Source organism: Sebastes fasciatus, chromosome 14, assembly GCF_043250625.1.
Source record: "Sebastes fasciatus isolate fSebFas1 chromosome 14, fSebFas1.pri, whole genome shotgun sequence".
NCBI classification, from domain to species: Eukaryota; Metazoa; Chordata; class Actinopteri; order Perciformes; family Sebastidae; genus Sebastes; species Sebastes fasciatus.
This window is the reverse complement of record NC_133808.1, coordinates 29764329-29779830: the sequence shown is the minus strand read 5'-3', so window position 1 is coordinate 29779830 and position 15502 is coordinate 29764329. Positions and strand designations below refer to the sequence as shown.

The 15502-nt window shown below is 39.9% G+C and overlaps 1 protein-coding gene across 1 annotated transcript in view; it reads right to left on the bottom strand.

The window, feature by feature from the left end:
- parp4 (poly (ADP-ribose) polymerase family, member 4) overlaps positions 1–15502 on the bottom strand; it is a 40291-nt gene that overhangs the window by 10649 nt on the left and 14140 nt on the right. The window contains 15 exon segments of the mRNA XM_074657795.1: positions 70–165; positions 253–333; positions 720–800; positions 1717–1887; positions 3095–3194; positions 3383–3570; positions 4672–4736; positions 6533–6722; positions 7821–7958; positions 10227–10308; positions 10578–10615; positions 11806–11970; positions 12974–13060; positions 13615–13746; positions 13922–14070. Coding sequence (XP_074513896.1) covers positions 70–165; positions 253–333; positions 720–800; positions 1717–1887; positions 3095–3194; positions 3383–3570; positions 4672–4736; positions 6533–6722; positions 7821–7958; positions 10227–10308; positions 10578–10615; positions 11806–11970; positions 12974–13060; positions 13615–13746; positions 13922–14070 — 1763 coding nt within the window.

Below are 15502 nucleotides of genomic sequence, written 5' to 3'. Positions count from 1 at the left end.
AACCTTCGAATCCAGGGTGTAAAGTGAGCGGGTGAAATGAATACAAATAACAGTATAAATGTAACAAACCCTTTCCTCGATGGCCACAAAGCTGGTGAACTGAGACAGGATGGAGAACTCTTTGCTTAACTCGATGATGAAGCGCTTCAACTCTGCTTTCTTGCCCTGGGAAAAGCAAAAGAAATCCAGGTCAACGTGTGGAGGTCAGAGTGGACGTCTAAGCTGGGTTGCTTTTGGCCTCGCTCAACACACCTCATGTTCAGCTTCGTCGGTATCAAGGCTTCCGTCTTCGTAATCTCGGATGAGGGCCCTTGCTGTGAGCTTGTGAAGAAACTGAACACACACATCAAAAAACACATCGTAATCATCGTAACTGTGTGTGGCTGCTCAGATCAGCGCTGATCTTTGTGAATTGAACTGTTTTTGCAATGAGGCTCATTTACATATAAAGGGGCTGACTTTGCGCTAAATGTGTGCATATTACCTAACTTCAATACGTGCAAATTGCACAGGAGGATTGAGACGCTATTTGCTTGGCAGTGCAATTAGGGGTGCATTTCACACTTTGCGGATGCTTTGAGAATTACACGGTTTCTTTTGGTCTTTTTTTGCACAGATTTAGCGGCGGCGCAATCCTTTTGTGAATTTGTGCCTTAAATTATAGTGCAAATAGAAAGATTGACAGCAAGTACTGTTAGTATGAGTGTGTGTGTTCTTACTGTGCCCTTGGTCTTCTGAAGCTCACTGGTTGACACCATGGTTTTGAGCTCCTGACCACTCAGATTTCCAAGAAGGGTGGCCTGTGTGAAGTAACAATTGAGTATATGAGTCATTTATCAAAGAAAAATCCCAAATATGTGCCGGTTAATAGCTTCTTAAAGGATAACTTTGGTATTTTCCAACCTTTGTTATTGTGTCATGTGACTTGTTGTCGGTGAAAACGTGAGTGAGAGTTGGAGAGAGGAGTGCTGGTGTAGTCTGAGTTTGTTGTGTTTGAGTACAGAAAGTGTAGCTTAGTGTTATCTAAAAGATTTGCAATGTCATGGCTGAATATTTAGATGATTTCAACAATGTGGGTGCGACACAAGATTTCAGAACAAGACTTCTCAGAACAAGACAAACAATAACAAACAGATCGGATCAAGTGAAAGGTAAGAAAAGCGTTTAATTTCTCTTTAGGGTCCTTTCCATAATGTTGTCAGACACTTATAATAACAATCTGAGCAAAAATTCAGTGGCAAAAACAAGCACTTTTAGTGGACGTACATTAACAGGGGGAATTGCGTTTACATTACAGCCCGTTTCGAGGCTGCCGTCTGCAGAGTTCTTCCTTAATACTGGACCAGTTTCAAAAATTGTTGTCCCCATTAGTCACTTAGACACAAAAACATGGGAAAATAAGGTTGATATAATAGGGATCCAGGTTGAAAAATACCAAAGTTACCCTTAAAATGTGCTGCTTTACTGTGTTTTATATCACTGTAAATTTAATATTGTTATGTTTTTGTTTTTAGGTCAAAGAAAACAAGCAATTTGAAGATCAACTTGAGCTTGTTTTGTATATTTGATACTATATATAGACTAAATTAACTGAAGAAAACAAATTGACAGATAAATTGATTAATGACAAAAAAAAAAGAATAGTTAGTTGCAGAGATTTAGAATAATACACACACTCAATTCAGCTGTCTGCAATCACGTATATAAATGGCGTACCTGAGTGCAGTGCGGCACAAAGCCGTAAACCAGAGTGTGGCAGTCATTGAACAGAGCATGGAGCTGCTTGGGAGCTTGCACAGGAGGGGGCGCCGTTGGGTTGAACTGCTGCCACTTTACTGACACTGAGCTGCAGCCGGGAGACGCCATACGCTTCACCTGACATGCCACCTGCCGCCAAAACAAAGTGTAAACCAGATGAATCAACGAAGGCGTTGTCATATTTTAAAACATATGAAATGCATTAGGACTGGAAAGATCCTCTTCGGAAATTTAGCATATTTACAGAAAGACCAAAATTATAACAAATAAGGACACAAACAGATAAAACATGACCAATCACATATTGGGTTCATTTGAAGGTAAAATAGTGCAACAAACAAAAGGCCTAGTTGGAAACATTTGTAACATTAGTGCAGAAATGCTGATACATTAAAGGGACTCTATGTAAGAATCAGAAATATCTTGTTAACAGAGACACCTGTGGCCGTTAAGTCAACGAAGATCAGCGTCCTGTTGCTCGCGCTCACGCTTGTGCTCGCTCTACATAGACATAAACGAGCGTCGGTCAAAACAGTGAGGCGACACACGTCAGCTAAACACAATATCACTCTATATTTCAGCTGCTTGGCAGTAATGTTAGCTGACCAGACGAAGGTCTCTCCATGAATCGATGCTGATCCTAGTGTTAACTTCCTGATTCAGCCTACGGACCGTGGTCAGAAGGAACAGGGAGACACCGGAGTTTTGGTCGGAGACGATAATTTTACGCGCTCCGGAGCCCCGTCACTCCACTCAGCAGCAGGAAACGACACGGGAAACCTCTGTTGGTCTGGAGGAGCTGCAGCATTTATTTCTGCACAAACGTACATTCACTAGATATTCTCAGAGCTAAACTAACTCTTCTGCAGTGTGGTGTGCGCGCACGCACGTGAGAGGTGGAGCGAGTGAGAACGAGCGCGGTGTGTGAGTGAAGGCAAGCAGGCAGGCAGAGGAGCAGACACAGCATCAACTCCAGTCCTGCAGACCAAAGCTACGGTCTCCCCTGCGTCTTCTGGCCGCGGTCGGGGGGCCGAAGCAGGAAGAGTTGACACTGTTTTACAAGACGGGCTTCACTAGATATAACTTTGCTGTTTTGGTGCTTCCGTGTAGTTTGTGTTGGAACAGCGTAGCCACACGGGAGCGCGCATGGGACACCGACCCGCAATGATTTATAAGAGTGTAAGTGTAAGAAGTTACAAACAGTACCTTTAAGTTTGAATCATTTCTCTTAATTGTTTCATCATAATTCACTAACAAATGAGTATACGGAAAATGTTGAAAAATCTGAATATACTGTATGCTCATCTGTGATTGATCAAAGTTCAGTCAGTCTCACCTTCTCTTCCCAGTTGTGTTTGGTTTTTGTGTCGAAGAATTCGAAGGCTCCGCCTCCTGCCTGGGCCAGGGCTCTCAGCATGTGCCGATTGGCTGTCGCGCTGAAATCACAAAGAAACGTAAACACGCACCTTTAAAATGTCTGTAATCAAATGCCGTATATTAAAAACGTTCATGTAAATGTATTCGTCATTAGAGCTTAGAGAGTTTTAACTTGTCTGTATAAATCAAAAGTCGATATTTTCAAACCGCCCCGTGACCTATGACCCCCCCCTCGACCCGTTCAGACCTGAGGCCGCATGTGAAGAGGCGGCTGTGCTGGGCGTTGTCTCTGACCAGCTTCAAGGTGAGCTCTGCATTCTGGATGTGGCCGTCCGACAGCAGCAGCAGGTTCCTGACGCTGCGGGACGGAGGCAGCAGGCTGAGAGCTCGCAGGGGCCGCCACAGCTCAGTGCTGCCCCCTACTGGAGGGGAGAGCTGATAGGAGGGAGAGGAACAGAGCTTTCTGAACACACGGGTATATGCTGCGTTCACGTCATTTTACTTCACTATATTTACAAGCAGCTAAGTGGGAAAAATCGTTCACGTCAGCCCCCAACTTTTCACACAAATTACTTTTGTTTACCACACATTTAACTGCAAAAAAAGTACATTATAGTTTAGTATAGTAAAAATATAATATTATTACAGTAGAGTAATACAGTAGTGGTGACTTTTGTGTAGTTTAGTTGATATTACAGTATATTAACTGAGGTCAGATACATTTCATGGTTTGAAATGTTATATAGCTTGTTATGCAATTGAACTTTAGAACTCCGTTAATCACAGAAAAATAGTAAATCATTTAAAGACCAAATTTTTTATTTAAAAAAAAGAGCTCTGCCGCAACTGGATTCATTATTCCACACAACGATGGCTTTTACAGTCTGAAAAATCTGCCAGTCAAAACCATAGACTGTATATAAGAAGTGGACGTAATAGTGATGTCACCCATTGGTTTGTGGTCTGCCGTTTTGAAGCCTTGAGTTCGGCATTTTGGCCGTCGCCATCTTGGTTATTTGCAACCAGAACTGACACGAGACGGTGGAGCTAAGTACAACCGAACGCTGAATAAGACATTTTTTAGGTGACCATAAAGGTTATGATAAACTTTCATGAAGTGAAAACACACTGTGAAAGGATTAAAATTGTAAGATGAAAACACGGACAACTCCCAGACCGGACAACGCCGTGGTAACGACCTGTCAATCACAAGGTAGCCCCGCCCTAAAGCATCCCCTGCTTTATGGTCTATTTGACTCTAAATGGAACCATAATTTACTAAATGAACATCATGCTGTATTGAAGAAGACTTGAAACTAGCGATTGAGACCATAAACTCATGTTTACAATGTTTACTGAGGTAATAAATCAAGAGAGAAGTAGGCTCATTTTCTCATAGATTTCTATACAATCAGACTTCTTTCTGCAACCAGAGGAGTTGCCCCCTGCTGGCTGTTAGAAAGAATGCAGGTTTAAGGCACTTCAGCTTTGGCTTCATTTTTCAGACCCCGGAGTTGCCCACTGGTCAAAACCCACCTTGATGAGGCTCTCGGCTCCGGCCTTAACGAGCGGCTGTGCTGTCAGGAAAGCTTCTGTGTAATCTGACAGACAAAAACACAGTAAAAGTCAGAAAAATTATGACTGCTAACTAACTGTAGTCATGAGCTACTTTAGCAAAATATTCAGTAGGATGATGATCTATGAGAAACTGATTGAACAGGTTTAAACTATAAACAGAGTTTGGTTTATCAAGAGGAAACTTTCATGTAACAGGAGAGTTAACTTTACATGGTCGGAGAGTCTCCAGATAAAAGTTCTCTTGTACAAAGGGGAATAATATTAATACCACATGCTGTACGTCAGTGGTTCCCAACCTGGGGTCCCCGATAGGGATGTGCATTCCAAGCAAAAATACTATTCGAAAATCGCTAGGAATTAGTCAATTATTATTCGAATAATCGCTGCATAATGCGTAACGTTACTACCAGGCAGCGTCTGCGACGGTTAATACAAGGGAAATATATATTTTTTAAGACGGGACAAATAGTCGCATGAACTATTCCATTTTTTATAATTTAACGACTATTCGAAAAATCGAGAATCATGACTCATCCATAGTCCCTGGGCCCCTTACGAGGGCGTCAAAGATCACAGAGGGTGCCTGAGGATTTGTCTGCTCAGAGGTTGTCAAACTTAGGTTTGCTCATGTATAACTAAAATCATAACACACTTACTGGATAATTTATACAAAAGTCTGCATATAAAACTATTTAAAGAGATACATTTTTTTGATACTTAGTAGCAAAATCGAACAAAATATTCTGCTGCAATCCATATTTGTTGGAGTTAAGCATTTAAAAAAAAAAAAAACATTTTCACTGTGGTCAAAAAACCGATTTGCTCTCCCACTTCACGCACACAAAGGGAGGCCTGCACCTGTATTAACAGGGTGGTCTAGCAGCAATTTAACAACACCATAAATTACGTTTATTTAACCACAATAACAAAAAAAAATAAATTTCGGCTCTAACACTATAGTAAACTAGACAAAAGTGAGCATAGCTCACATAACCCCGCTCACTGCTTGACACCTACTAAAGTAGGGCCAAAAGTTTTGCCCTTTTGAAACTAATGGAACGAGTTCTACTCCGGAAACAAAATTGAAGTAGAAAAAAATCGCAGTTTTTGGCCAAAATTTCAAAAACTTTGGGCACAAAGTGAGTCTTTGGGCGAAAGTGTGACATGCGAACGGACGGAAGGACGGACACGCGGAGCGCTATATACCCCCGACTACGTTGTTGCGAGGGAATAATTTATTAAGTTGTTTAAAAAAAAAGATCATATTATGTATATTAAGTCAAGACGTCATCACTTTATTTTTTTTAGTTTTATTCATCAAAGAAAGTTAATTTAATAAAAAAGACTTACTAATTTAATACACTGAATCACTTTACTCAAACTGAAGATTTTGTTTGAAGATTTGTAATTCTTCTTTTAGGGTGATGACATCGGGGAGCTCAGCTTTTCTTAGATACAAGTAGGGGGGGGCTTCAAGGAAAATAGGTTGGGAACCACTACCGTCTGTGATACTCACGTGAGATGAAGTGCTCAAACACTTTAGATTAACAAAACCAAAGAAGTGCTGGTTTAATTCATTTATTCATGGATAGCATTTTTATTCCATAATGCATTGAGGATTTTCTTGAGCTTTTAAATTTTCGTTTTAATTTCATGCAGTCTAATCAGATCTGTCATGTTCAATTTTAGCTTCCTCCTTAATGGTGAGATAGTTTTACTTCATGTCACCTTGCCAACTTGTACTTCCTCTGTCTGTTTTATGCTTTATCAAAACATAGACAAAAAAATGTAATAAAAAAAAAAAAGGATTCTAACTGACCTGTGCCAAACAAAATGATATTGAGCTTGACGTTGCGGTCGAGGGTTTTGAGGACCTGCCGGGCGATTCTCTGGGCCATGCGGAGAGACTCTCCCTTCATGGACTCAGACGTGTCCAGCAACAGGACGACTTCATCGGATGCTGAAGTTGAGTTGACTTCAAAGTCTGGATAAAAGACCAACATGCTGGCCTGCAGGAGAGAGCGAGAGATGGTTGAAAAAATAAATAAATAAAGTAACACAGAGTGAGAGAAAGAGAGGAGACAGACCTACACTGGACCTATACTTGCAATGTATCTTTATTGCTTCATTATATATAGTTGTCAGTGCTCAAAGAGGGCCAGTACTCTTCACTCACTTCTACATTTTACTCCTTGGCAGACCGTGACTTTTTCTTGCGCATCATCCGGTACTCTTTTCTGCCCTCTCCGTATCAGGTTCTCTGGGAGATTCATTATGGAGATTCATAATGGCGCAGCGTCAGCGTGTTTGCGCCGCGTGGGTTCACATAGGGAATGGAAGCGAAGCACTGAAGCCTGGCTGTTCACATCAGAAGCGCATTTCTCTGCACTGGTCAACAAGCGTTCTCTCTCTCTCTTACATATAATATATAATTTATATCGTTTGTCATATCAGTGTGTTTTCTTGCCAGATTCGCTAAGCCGTATGAACATAAAAACTATGAGGGGAGCACCTGGACGAGCCGAGTGTGCTGTAATACCTGCTCGCCATCCACAGTGAGAAAGAAAAAAGCGGTAGATGACGGGATGACAGACAACGTAGTGTAACGTTATACAGACATAACAAGGCTGCTGATTGAGAGAGGCATCCGCCGATACGTTACACGGAAACACACCGTGTTAATAACAAGCCGACCAACTCACGGTACAGCTGTGAGCTGTGATCTGTTTTTAAAGTCACGCGTTGGTGGAGGTCTGCGCTCTCCGAGTGCAATTCTAGTTTATTAATACAATGTTCATGTCCTTTTTGTAAAATAATTAGTGAACTGTTTTTTAAAACTTTTTTTTTTTTAATTTGTGAACAAATATAATTAATGAAACATTATTATATTATGATATTATTAATAGATATAGTTTTCTGAATCTTCTCTTTTGATTTACAGAATATGACATTTCCAGAAGAATTAAATGTTCAGACAAAGGCTGTGATAAATCATAAAATAACCATTTAATTAGTAATAGAATACTTGTCTGTCACGGTGGCAGGCAGTGAAAAATTTAATGTGTGAATTTCAGCTCATGCACGGAGGCATTAAAAGACAGACAGACCTGGCTGTCCTTGTCAGGGTGTTTCTCGACCCACATCCTGGGTAGGTGGACCTCAGACAGAGTGACTGACAGCTGGAAACCTTCTTGACCCATGACCTCTCCTGGCAGCACGCTCACCACAGCCTTACAGTCTGTTTTCTATAGGATCACCCACACACACACACACACACACACACACACACACACACACACACACACACACACACATACACATAGAAAAGAGAATATGATAAACATGAGGAAGAGGAAAGGGACTAGAGGTTTGCAAGTAATGATTACTTTTTAATGGATTGTATTATCAAGCATAGATCCAGTAACTCAACTTTAGTATTGTAGGGACCCACCAAAATGACTGGTGGCAGGTGACCACATGAACTCAGTAACATGATCCTTGAACCATGGACTCAGCTCAGCTCAGCTAGCCATTGGCTGAGGACTCAGTGGCCATTGGCTGAGAGCTCAGTAGCCATTGGCTACTGTAGCATTCACACAGAGGTGTAAAATTCACCAAGGACAAAACCAGAGGAATCTCTTTGTTCCCTCTCTTTCTTCACCTTCTCCTCTCACCTCCTGACCTGTGGAGGTGAGCTGCTGCTCTCCAGACCAGAAGCTGCAAGGCAGCTTTGCTCTGATCTTATGGCCTGTTAGGAAACAGCCATAAGAACACAAGGAACCTCTAAGCAGAGGACGCGAGAGCCTGCCTTTTTACCAACTAACTTCAAGCAACAACCGCAAGGAAGTTAGCACCAAGCTATCAAGCTGCTGGGAAGAAGTATTGGAGCGATCAGCTTCCTCCAATCTGCACAGCAAAGACGACATCTTTGACTTGGAACCACAACTTCAACACATGGAATTACAAACCCATTTCTTCCATGGATCGGTAACGTACTGGGCTTACTTTAGCAGTAGCAATTGCACATGGCTGAGCAAGACTGTTCAACTTTGATGTCTAGGATGTACTTGTATTGATTTGGTTTAATGTTATTCATTGAGTTTGACGGTTCTGATATTATTTGTAGTTATAATATTTGGGTAGCTGGCTTCGACACATCTGATGTGTTTAGTTTATGCTTCACATAGACAAGGTCTTGCATGCAAACTAACCATCTTTTCTAACCCACTGCATATCTAACACACATTAAGATCACATACAGAAACTGTGAATTAGTTAAACATTAACATATAGCTTCAGATAATCTTAACCCCCACATCACCCCCTCTCTGTCCTTCCTGAGCACATGTGTTCCGAAGAACAAAGAGGCCATGTGGTGACATGTTGGCGGCCATCTTTGATCCCGCCATCTTTGTAGTTTTACAGTGCTCGCCCCTTTTGTCTGTAGGCAGACATCTTGAGACAAGAAGCCTCTCTCTCTCTCTCTCTCGCACGCACGCACGCACGCACGCACGCACGCACGCACGCTTAGTTTGGTTTGTTTAGTTATTTAGTTAGATTAATATTGTGTTTTAAACCTTTATTATCTTGTAAATAAATGTTTGTGGAATATACATGCTGGTCTGTATTCTAAAAAAGAATTAACAAATTAAATATTAATCCCTCAATAAATAGCTCAAATTAAAAAGTGATTTACAAAAACACTAATAAGCAGCCAATAAGCTATTGGATTAGCTAATACTTTTAGTAAAAGCATCAGGGAAATGCTAATTATAAATGCTTGATTAAAAACCTGTATTCTTAATTCGATTTGTGAATCCAATTATTTATTTATTTCTCTTTTTAAACTGCATTTTCAAATAGAATTTTAAATTCCATTATTTATGAATTCATTAATGTATTTTTAAATGATGTACTTATTGACTGTTTAATGGTGTTTTTTAATTTGAACAATTTATTGATGGATCAATATTTCATTTGTAAATTCTTTGTATAATTCTTCTTTTGTGTGGGTTACTGGACAATATTTGTCATTGTTTTGTGTTGTTAATTGGTTTCCAATAATAAATATATACATGCATTAAGCAGCACACTACCATGTTGATAAGAGTATTAACTACTTGACAAATCTGCCTTTGAAGTACATTTTGAACCTATACAAAATGTGTGATTAATTTGCGATTAATCATGATTACCTATGGACAACCATGCGATTAATCGCGATTAAACATTTTAATCGATTGATCAATTTAATCAATATGCAGGTTGTACAAAGTGAAACAGCTTCAACATCAAAACTCCAAACAATTTCTAGAACTTAATCCTTGACTTATTTTGAATATTAAGGCATTTTGCGTATTTTGGTGGACGTTTGCCTGCATTTTTGCTTAATTTCCAAACTTATGAAGTCCAGAGAAAAAAACCCCAGTGAGACAGAGGAAATAATATGAATAACAATATCTAAATAGTCCACAAAATATATGATTAATAAAATGTGAAAACACCCAAATTACCTTGATCTTGACTTTGTGAGTGATGCACTGCAGGTTGGTGATCTCATGGGGCATCTCAACTGACATGTCCAGGGTGAACTCTCTGAGGAAGTGTGCATTATAAAAAACAATATCGGGAACACAGGCAAACACTGGAAGGACAACACACATTTCTATCAAAAAATCTTGCTGCATAAATGAAAACTAATTAAGTGATTAATAAAAGTATCATTGATGAATTATTTGTGGATCAACAAAGTCAAAAGTTCCAAAGCTTCACCACACTACACCACTGAGCATTCAGCTCTAAAGATGGAGTCTTTAGAGTCTTAATAAATTGCATTAACAGTCAAAATACATAACAAAGCTCACCTCGCCTCATCAGTCACACACACCTTCTCCACAGTGACCTATTGAGCAATGGAAAACACACAAAAACAATGAAGTCATTTTGCTTTTCAATGCAGAGCACCGCACATAACCAAGATAGAAAGACACAAGCCAAATACCGCAAAATAAATACAGAAACAAAAACAGTAACACTTGGCCTCAGTTTATAATTTCTTCTGTGATGAATGGTTCATGCAAAAGTAAGATAGCTTGATGAAGGCAAACTAAAACCAAACCAAATACTGCAGGCAAGTCCCGCTTTATTTGATATGTTATACATTGACTTAGCTAGACAACACATAAACATCCACCAAAGGGAAAATAAGGAGAAGAAATGAAGGCGAGACACAACAGGCATGTAGTGCACTGATCAATTTTAAGGCTATTTTGCTTCCATAACATGTCATCTTTCAGACTAGTGGAAAGAAAACATCCAAAATATACATTTTATCTATTTGCATCTGTAGATTTCTCTTAAATTCACCAAAATTTAGCATTAGATAATGCCTCATTTGCATATTTAAACATACAATTTCAGAAAACTTGTCATATAGAAAAATAATTGTCTTATTGTAAGCATAAAGTAGTAGTAAGTAAGTAAGTGTTTATTTAATGTCTCCATGACTTCATCCATTATTTTTATTTTTTCATTCATGAATTTTCAGTACAAATGCAAAAACTAACATCACTAATTCTTTCTGTCCGTCGTCCACCATGTTTGCTTTCTGATTTATGGAGTGATACAAAGAGATATCCAAAATTCCCTCCGTAAAAACATTTGACTCTACTATCTCAACAAAATGAAAAAATAATTTTGAAACAGTATCCAATGTTCAGATTTTCGGGTTCTGGAAATGTATGCAAATTAGCACACATTTAATAGGATATGCCTCATTTGCATATTTAAACATAACATTTAAAAAAACTTGTAATACAAAATATATTTGTCTCCAGGTAAGTAATCAACTGGGGAAGTTTCATGGTGATATCTATTAGTAACAGTTTTTACTCTATTCACCTGTAGTGTGTCTCCTTCAAGAAATCACAATGATGCAAATACATGTATACATATCACACTTTGCCCTTTGATTGTTTTCTTGCATTTTCTCACTATTGACAGCCTGCAGCTGCAGAATAAGAACTGATACTTATAGGAGGGATGTTTTTAGTTTTTTGTTTGGACCTCCCGTCCCGTCTAGTCTCTCCTTACTTGTGTGGTCTGGTTGAGCGCTGCACTCTCCTGCCACGGAGCCACACTCCCAGGCAGGGAGAAGAGGATACTCCCGTCCCTAACGATCAGCTCAGACACAAAGGTAACTTTAATGAGGACAGTCGCACCGGGTGGCAGATTTCCCACACTGATGGTGAACACATCCTGCAGTGAGCACAAAAACAACATCACAACCAGTGTAGAAATAGAAATGCAAAGTAGGATGAGGAGCTATTTTGGGCACCTCTGGTTCCAGAAGTCCTGTTAATTTTTTTCACAGACAAAGTTGCACAGGGTATCAACAACTGCATTAGAAAACATCTGGTTATTTAACACAAAGTAGAAGGTACAAACTTGTGTACATTTACATTTCAGGGGAGAAGTTAACTACGACTCCCAAGGTGCATTTTTAATGTTTGAGTCAACTTTGGTTGAATTCAGCAATAATGGCGCCGTGATTTGTTAACAGCTATGGTTACGTTCCAAATTGCATACTTTTTTTAAAAACTTTAAGCACAAACTACAGCTGCCCTCACAAAGTATGTACTGTTGAATGCAGTACGCATACAATTGGGACATAATACTTTTACACCTAACATTATGCCTTGAACTTTGACCTTCTTGCTCATAAATCCACTGAGCAGAGGATTGTGGGTCAGAATAGCTGGAAAAGCATGCTGGTTTGCATACTGCAAAATACGGCCAGATGCATCCTGGTATTTTTGGCACACTACATTTGACATACTAAATCTTTATACTAAATAGTATGGTAGCATGGGTATTGGAGCGCACAGAAAGTGTTTTGAATTCGCCATCACTCTAATTCATGCCTTTCACATGGGTATTGTAGTATTTTTTAACCGTCCGCCATGCCACAGTGACAAAGTTGAAAAAATTGAAGCTGGTGGTCCTAACGTAAACCTATATGATCGTTACATTATCTGAGAGAGTCCTGTGTTTCTATGATAAGCAACATTGATTCCCACTTTGCAATTTTTGTATCGTCAGTATCAATTGAATGATTTCATGACATTAATAAAGTGCTGTTGAAAAGGGTTTTAAAATAATCTGGTATACTGGTTGATCAGTCTAATATTGAATAGATATAGCGCTTGAATCAGCACGATGAAATGTGTTGTTGTTGGTTGTGTGTAGAGGGTGGACATACGGGGGCATCCTGGTCCATGAGGTAGGCTCCATGGCCTTTCTCAATAGCCTGCTTGTACTCCTTGCGAGCCGTCTCTTTCTCCTTCACCTGAGATCCAAACAGACACAAAAAAAACAAATTTGGTTTTACAAATAATACATAATGTTGTTTTTTTCCTTTGTGTTGTACTGGTGGGCAGGGTTCCCACACATTTTCATGGACAAAATGTCATGACTTTTCAAGGACCCATAATAAAATATCCATGACCATTCACAACATATAAGTACATAAAAAGAACTGTATAGTGTACTTTATCCAAATGTTTATTATTGTATGAAAATTAAACATGGTTATGTTCATATTCACTTAATATAATACAATGACTTCCAGTCAATCCAGGTCATCACTGTTACTTTACATTTGATGTGATAACATGGATGCAAACTCCAAATGCCAACTTTTTAAATCTGTCTTTCATGAGAATATCAAACTGAACTTTCCTCATTTACAGAAGGAACATTTACAACATATTCTCAGTCAACTGCTGAGAATAAAGATAAATAATAAATAGATAATATAATGAAGAAACAAGATGTTAGATGATAAAGAAATGCAGTGGAGTGGAGGTAAAAAAACAAACAAACAGATTTAAGTTACGTTACCTGTCCCACCACATGTTTCCCATTGATGAAAGCTTCAAATCCACACACTGCTGCAGAATCATCCAATGGGAAGACATACTTTGCCTCAATGGGCACAGAGCTCAGATTGGAGTATTTTTGGAAGATGATGACCTAAAAGAGGACAAATTTTAGGGAAAAATGTCAGTGCTTTATTTCAGATATGATCCAGGAAAAACTCAGCAGTCTGTAACAGATTTACATCTAGTATTCTGATGCATTTTAGGAGGTTGAATCGAATGAACCATCAGATCATCGAGCTGAAGACAAAAAGCTGTTTTTTTTTCACCTGAGAGAGCAGATCCAGCAGTTTGCACTTCACATGGACGGCCTGCAGAGGGAGCTGCTGACCAGAGCTGTCCAACAGTCCGGCTGTCACATCAGCCAGCGGGTTTTTAATGCTTTCAACCCCGTCACCCTCCAACATCGACTCCAGAGCTACACCACACACAAAATGCCTGTTTGTTTGCATTGCAATCACAAGAATACAGGAAATGTCTTGAAAAAAATATAAATTGAACAAATTACAAGCACATTTAAAAATATGTAAAACCAAGTATTTCATGACATGGATGTGAAAAGAAAATCAGTGTCTCGTAAAACACAAAGAAATTGAAACAGAGACCAAAAGACTATTTTTATGTTTCTTCATAGTGCTTACAATAGATGTTACGTGGAATCAGTAAAGTGTATCTTATTTTATTTCACATCCATAATTGACAACAGTTACAAACTTGCAGGATTTCTTGGGGATCAGTTAAGCTACTTCGGCATGGAAATGTGACGAATTAGAATGATTTGCTGTGATGTGATTAGCAAAACAAAACACCATCTCTAGTGATGATAGTTGGCAATTATATGGGATTGCCTTTAGGAAAAAAATCTGTAGGAAATAATCAGTGCAGAAACATGTTTTTGTTTGCAATTATTTGCAAATGTCAGGGTTTCAAGTAGAACTGCAATGATTAGTCAAACTATTCAGATAATCCATTAATCGTGAAAGTAATTTTTCATGCAAAAATGTCAGAAAATGCAGTTTTCTGACAAAACAAGATATTTAAAGACATCACATTGGACTTCACATCACATCGGCCGATAGTCGAACCTCAGATCGAAGAGGAACAATGCGGATTCCGTCCTGGCCGTGGAACAACGGACCAGCTTTTCACTCTCGCAAGGATCCTGGAGGGGGCCTGGGAGTATGCCCATCCAGTCTACATGTGTTTTGTGGACTTGGAGAAGGCATATGACCGGGTCCCCCGGGAGATACTGTGGGGGGTGCTGCGGGAGTATGGGGTGAGGGGGGCACTTCTCAGGGCCATCCAATCCCTGTACGCCCAAAGCGAGAGCTGTGTTCGGATCCTCGGCAATAAGTCGGACTCGTTTCCGGTGGGGGTTGGCCTCCGCCAGGGCTGCGCTTTGTCACCAATCCTGTTCGTGATATTCATGGACAGGATATCGAGGCGTAGTCGGGTGGAGGAGGGTTTGCAGATCGGTGTGTTGAGGATCTCATCGCTGCTTTTTGCAGATGATGTGGTCCTGTTGGCATCATCGGTCTGCGACCTCCAGCACTCACTGGATCGGTTCGCAGCCGAGTGTGACGCAGTCGGGATGAGAATCAGCACCTCTAAATCTGAGGCCATGGTTCTCAGCAGGAAACCGGTGGTTTGCCTACTCCGGGTAGGGAATGAGTCCTTACCCCAAGTGAAGGAGTTTAAGTATCTCGGGGTCTTGTTCGCGAGTGAGGGGACGATGGAACGTGAGATTGGTCGGAGAATCGGAGCAGCAGGGGCGGTATTGCATTCGCTTTACCGCACCGTTGTGACGAAAAGAGAGCTGAGCCGGAAGGCAAAGCTCTCGATCTACCGTT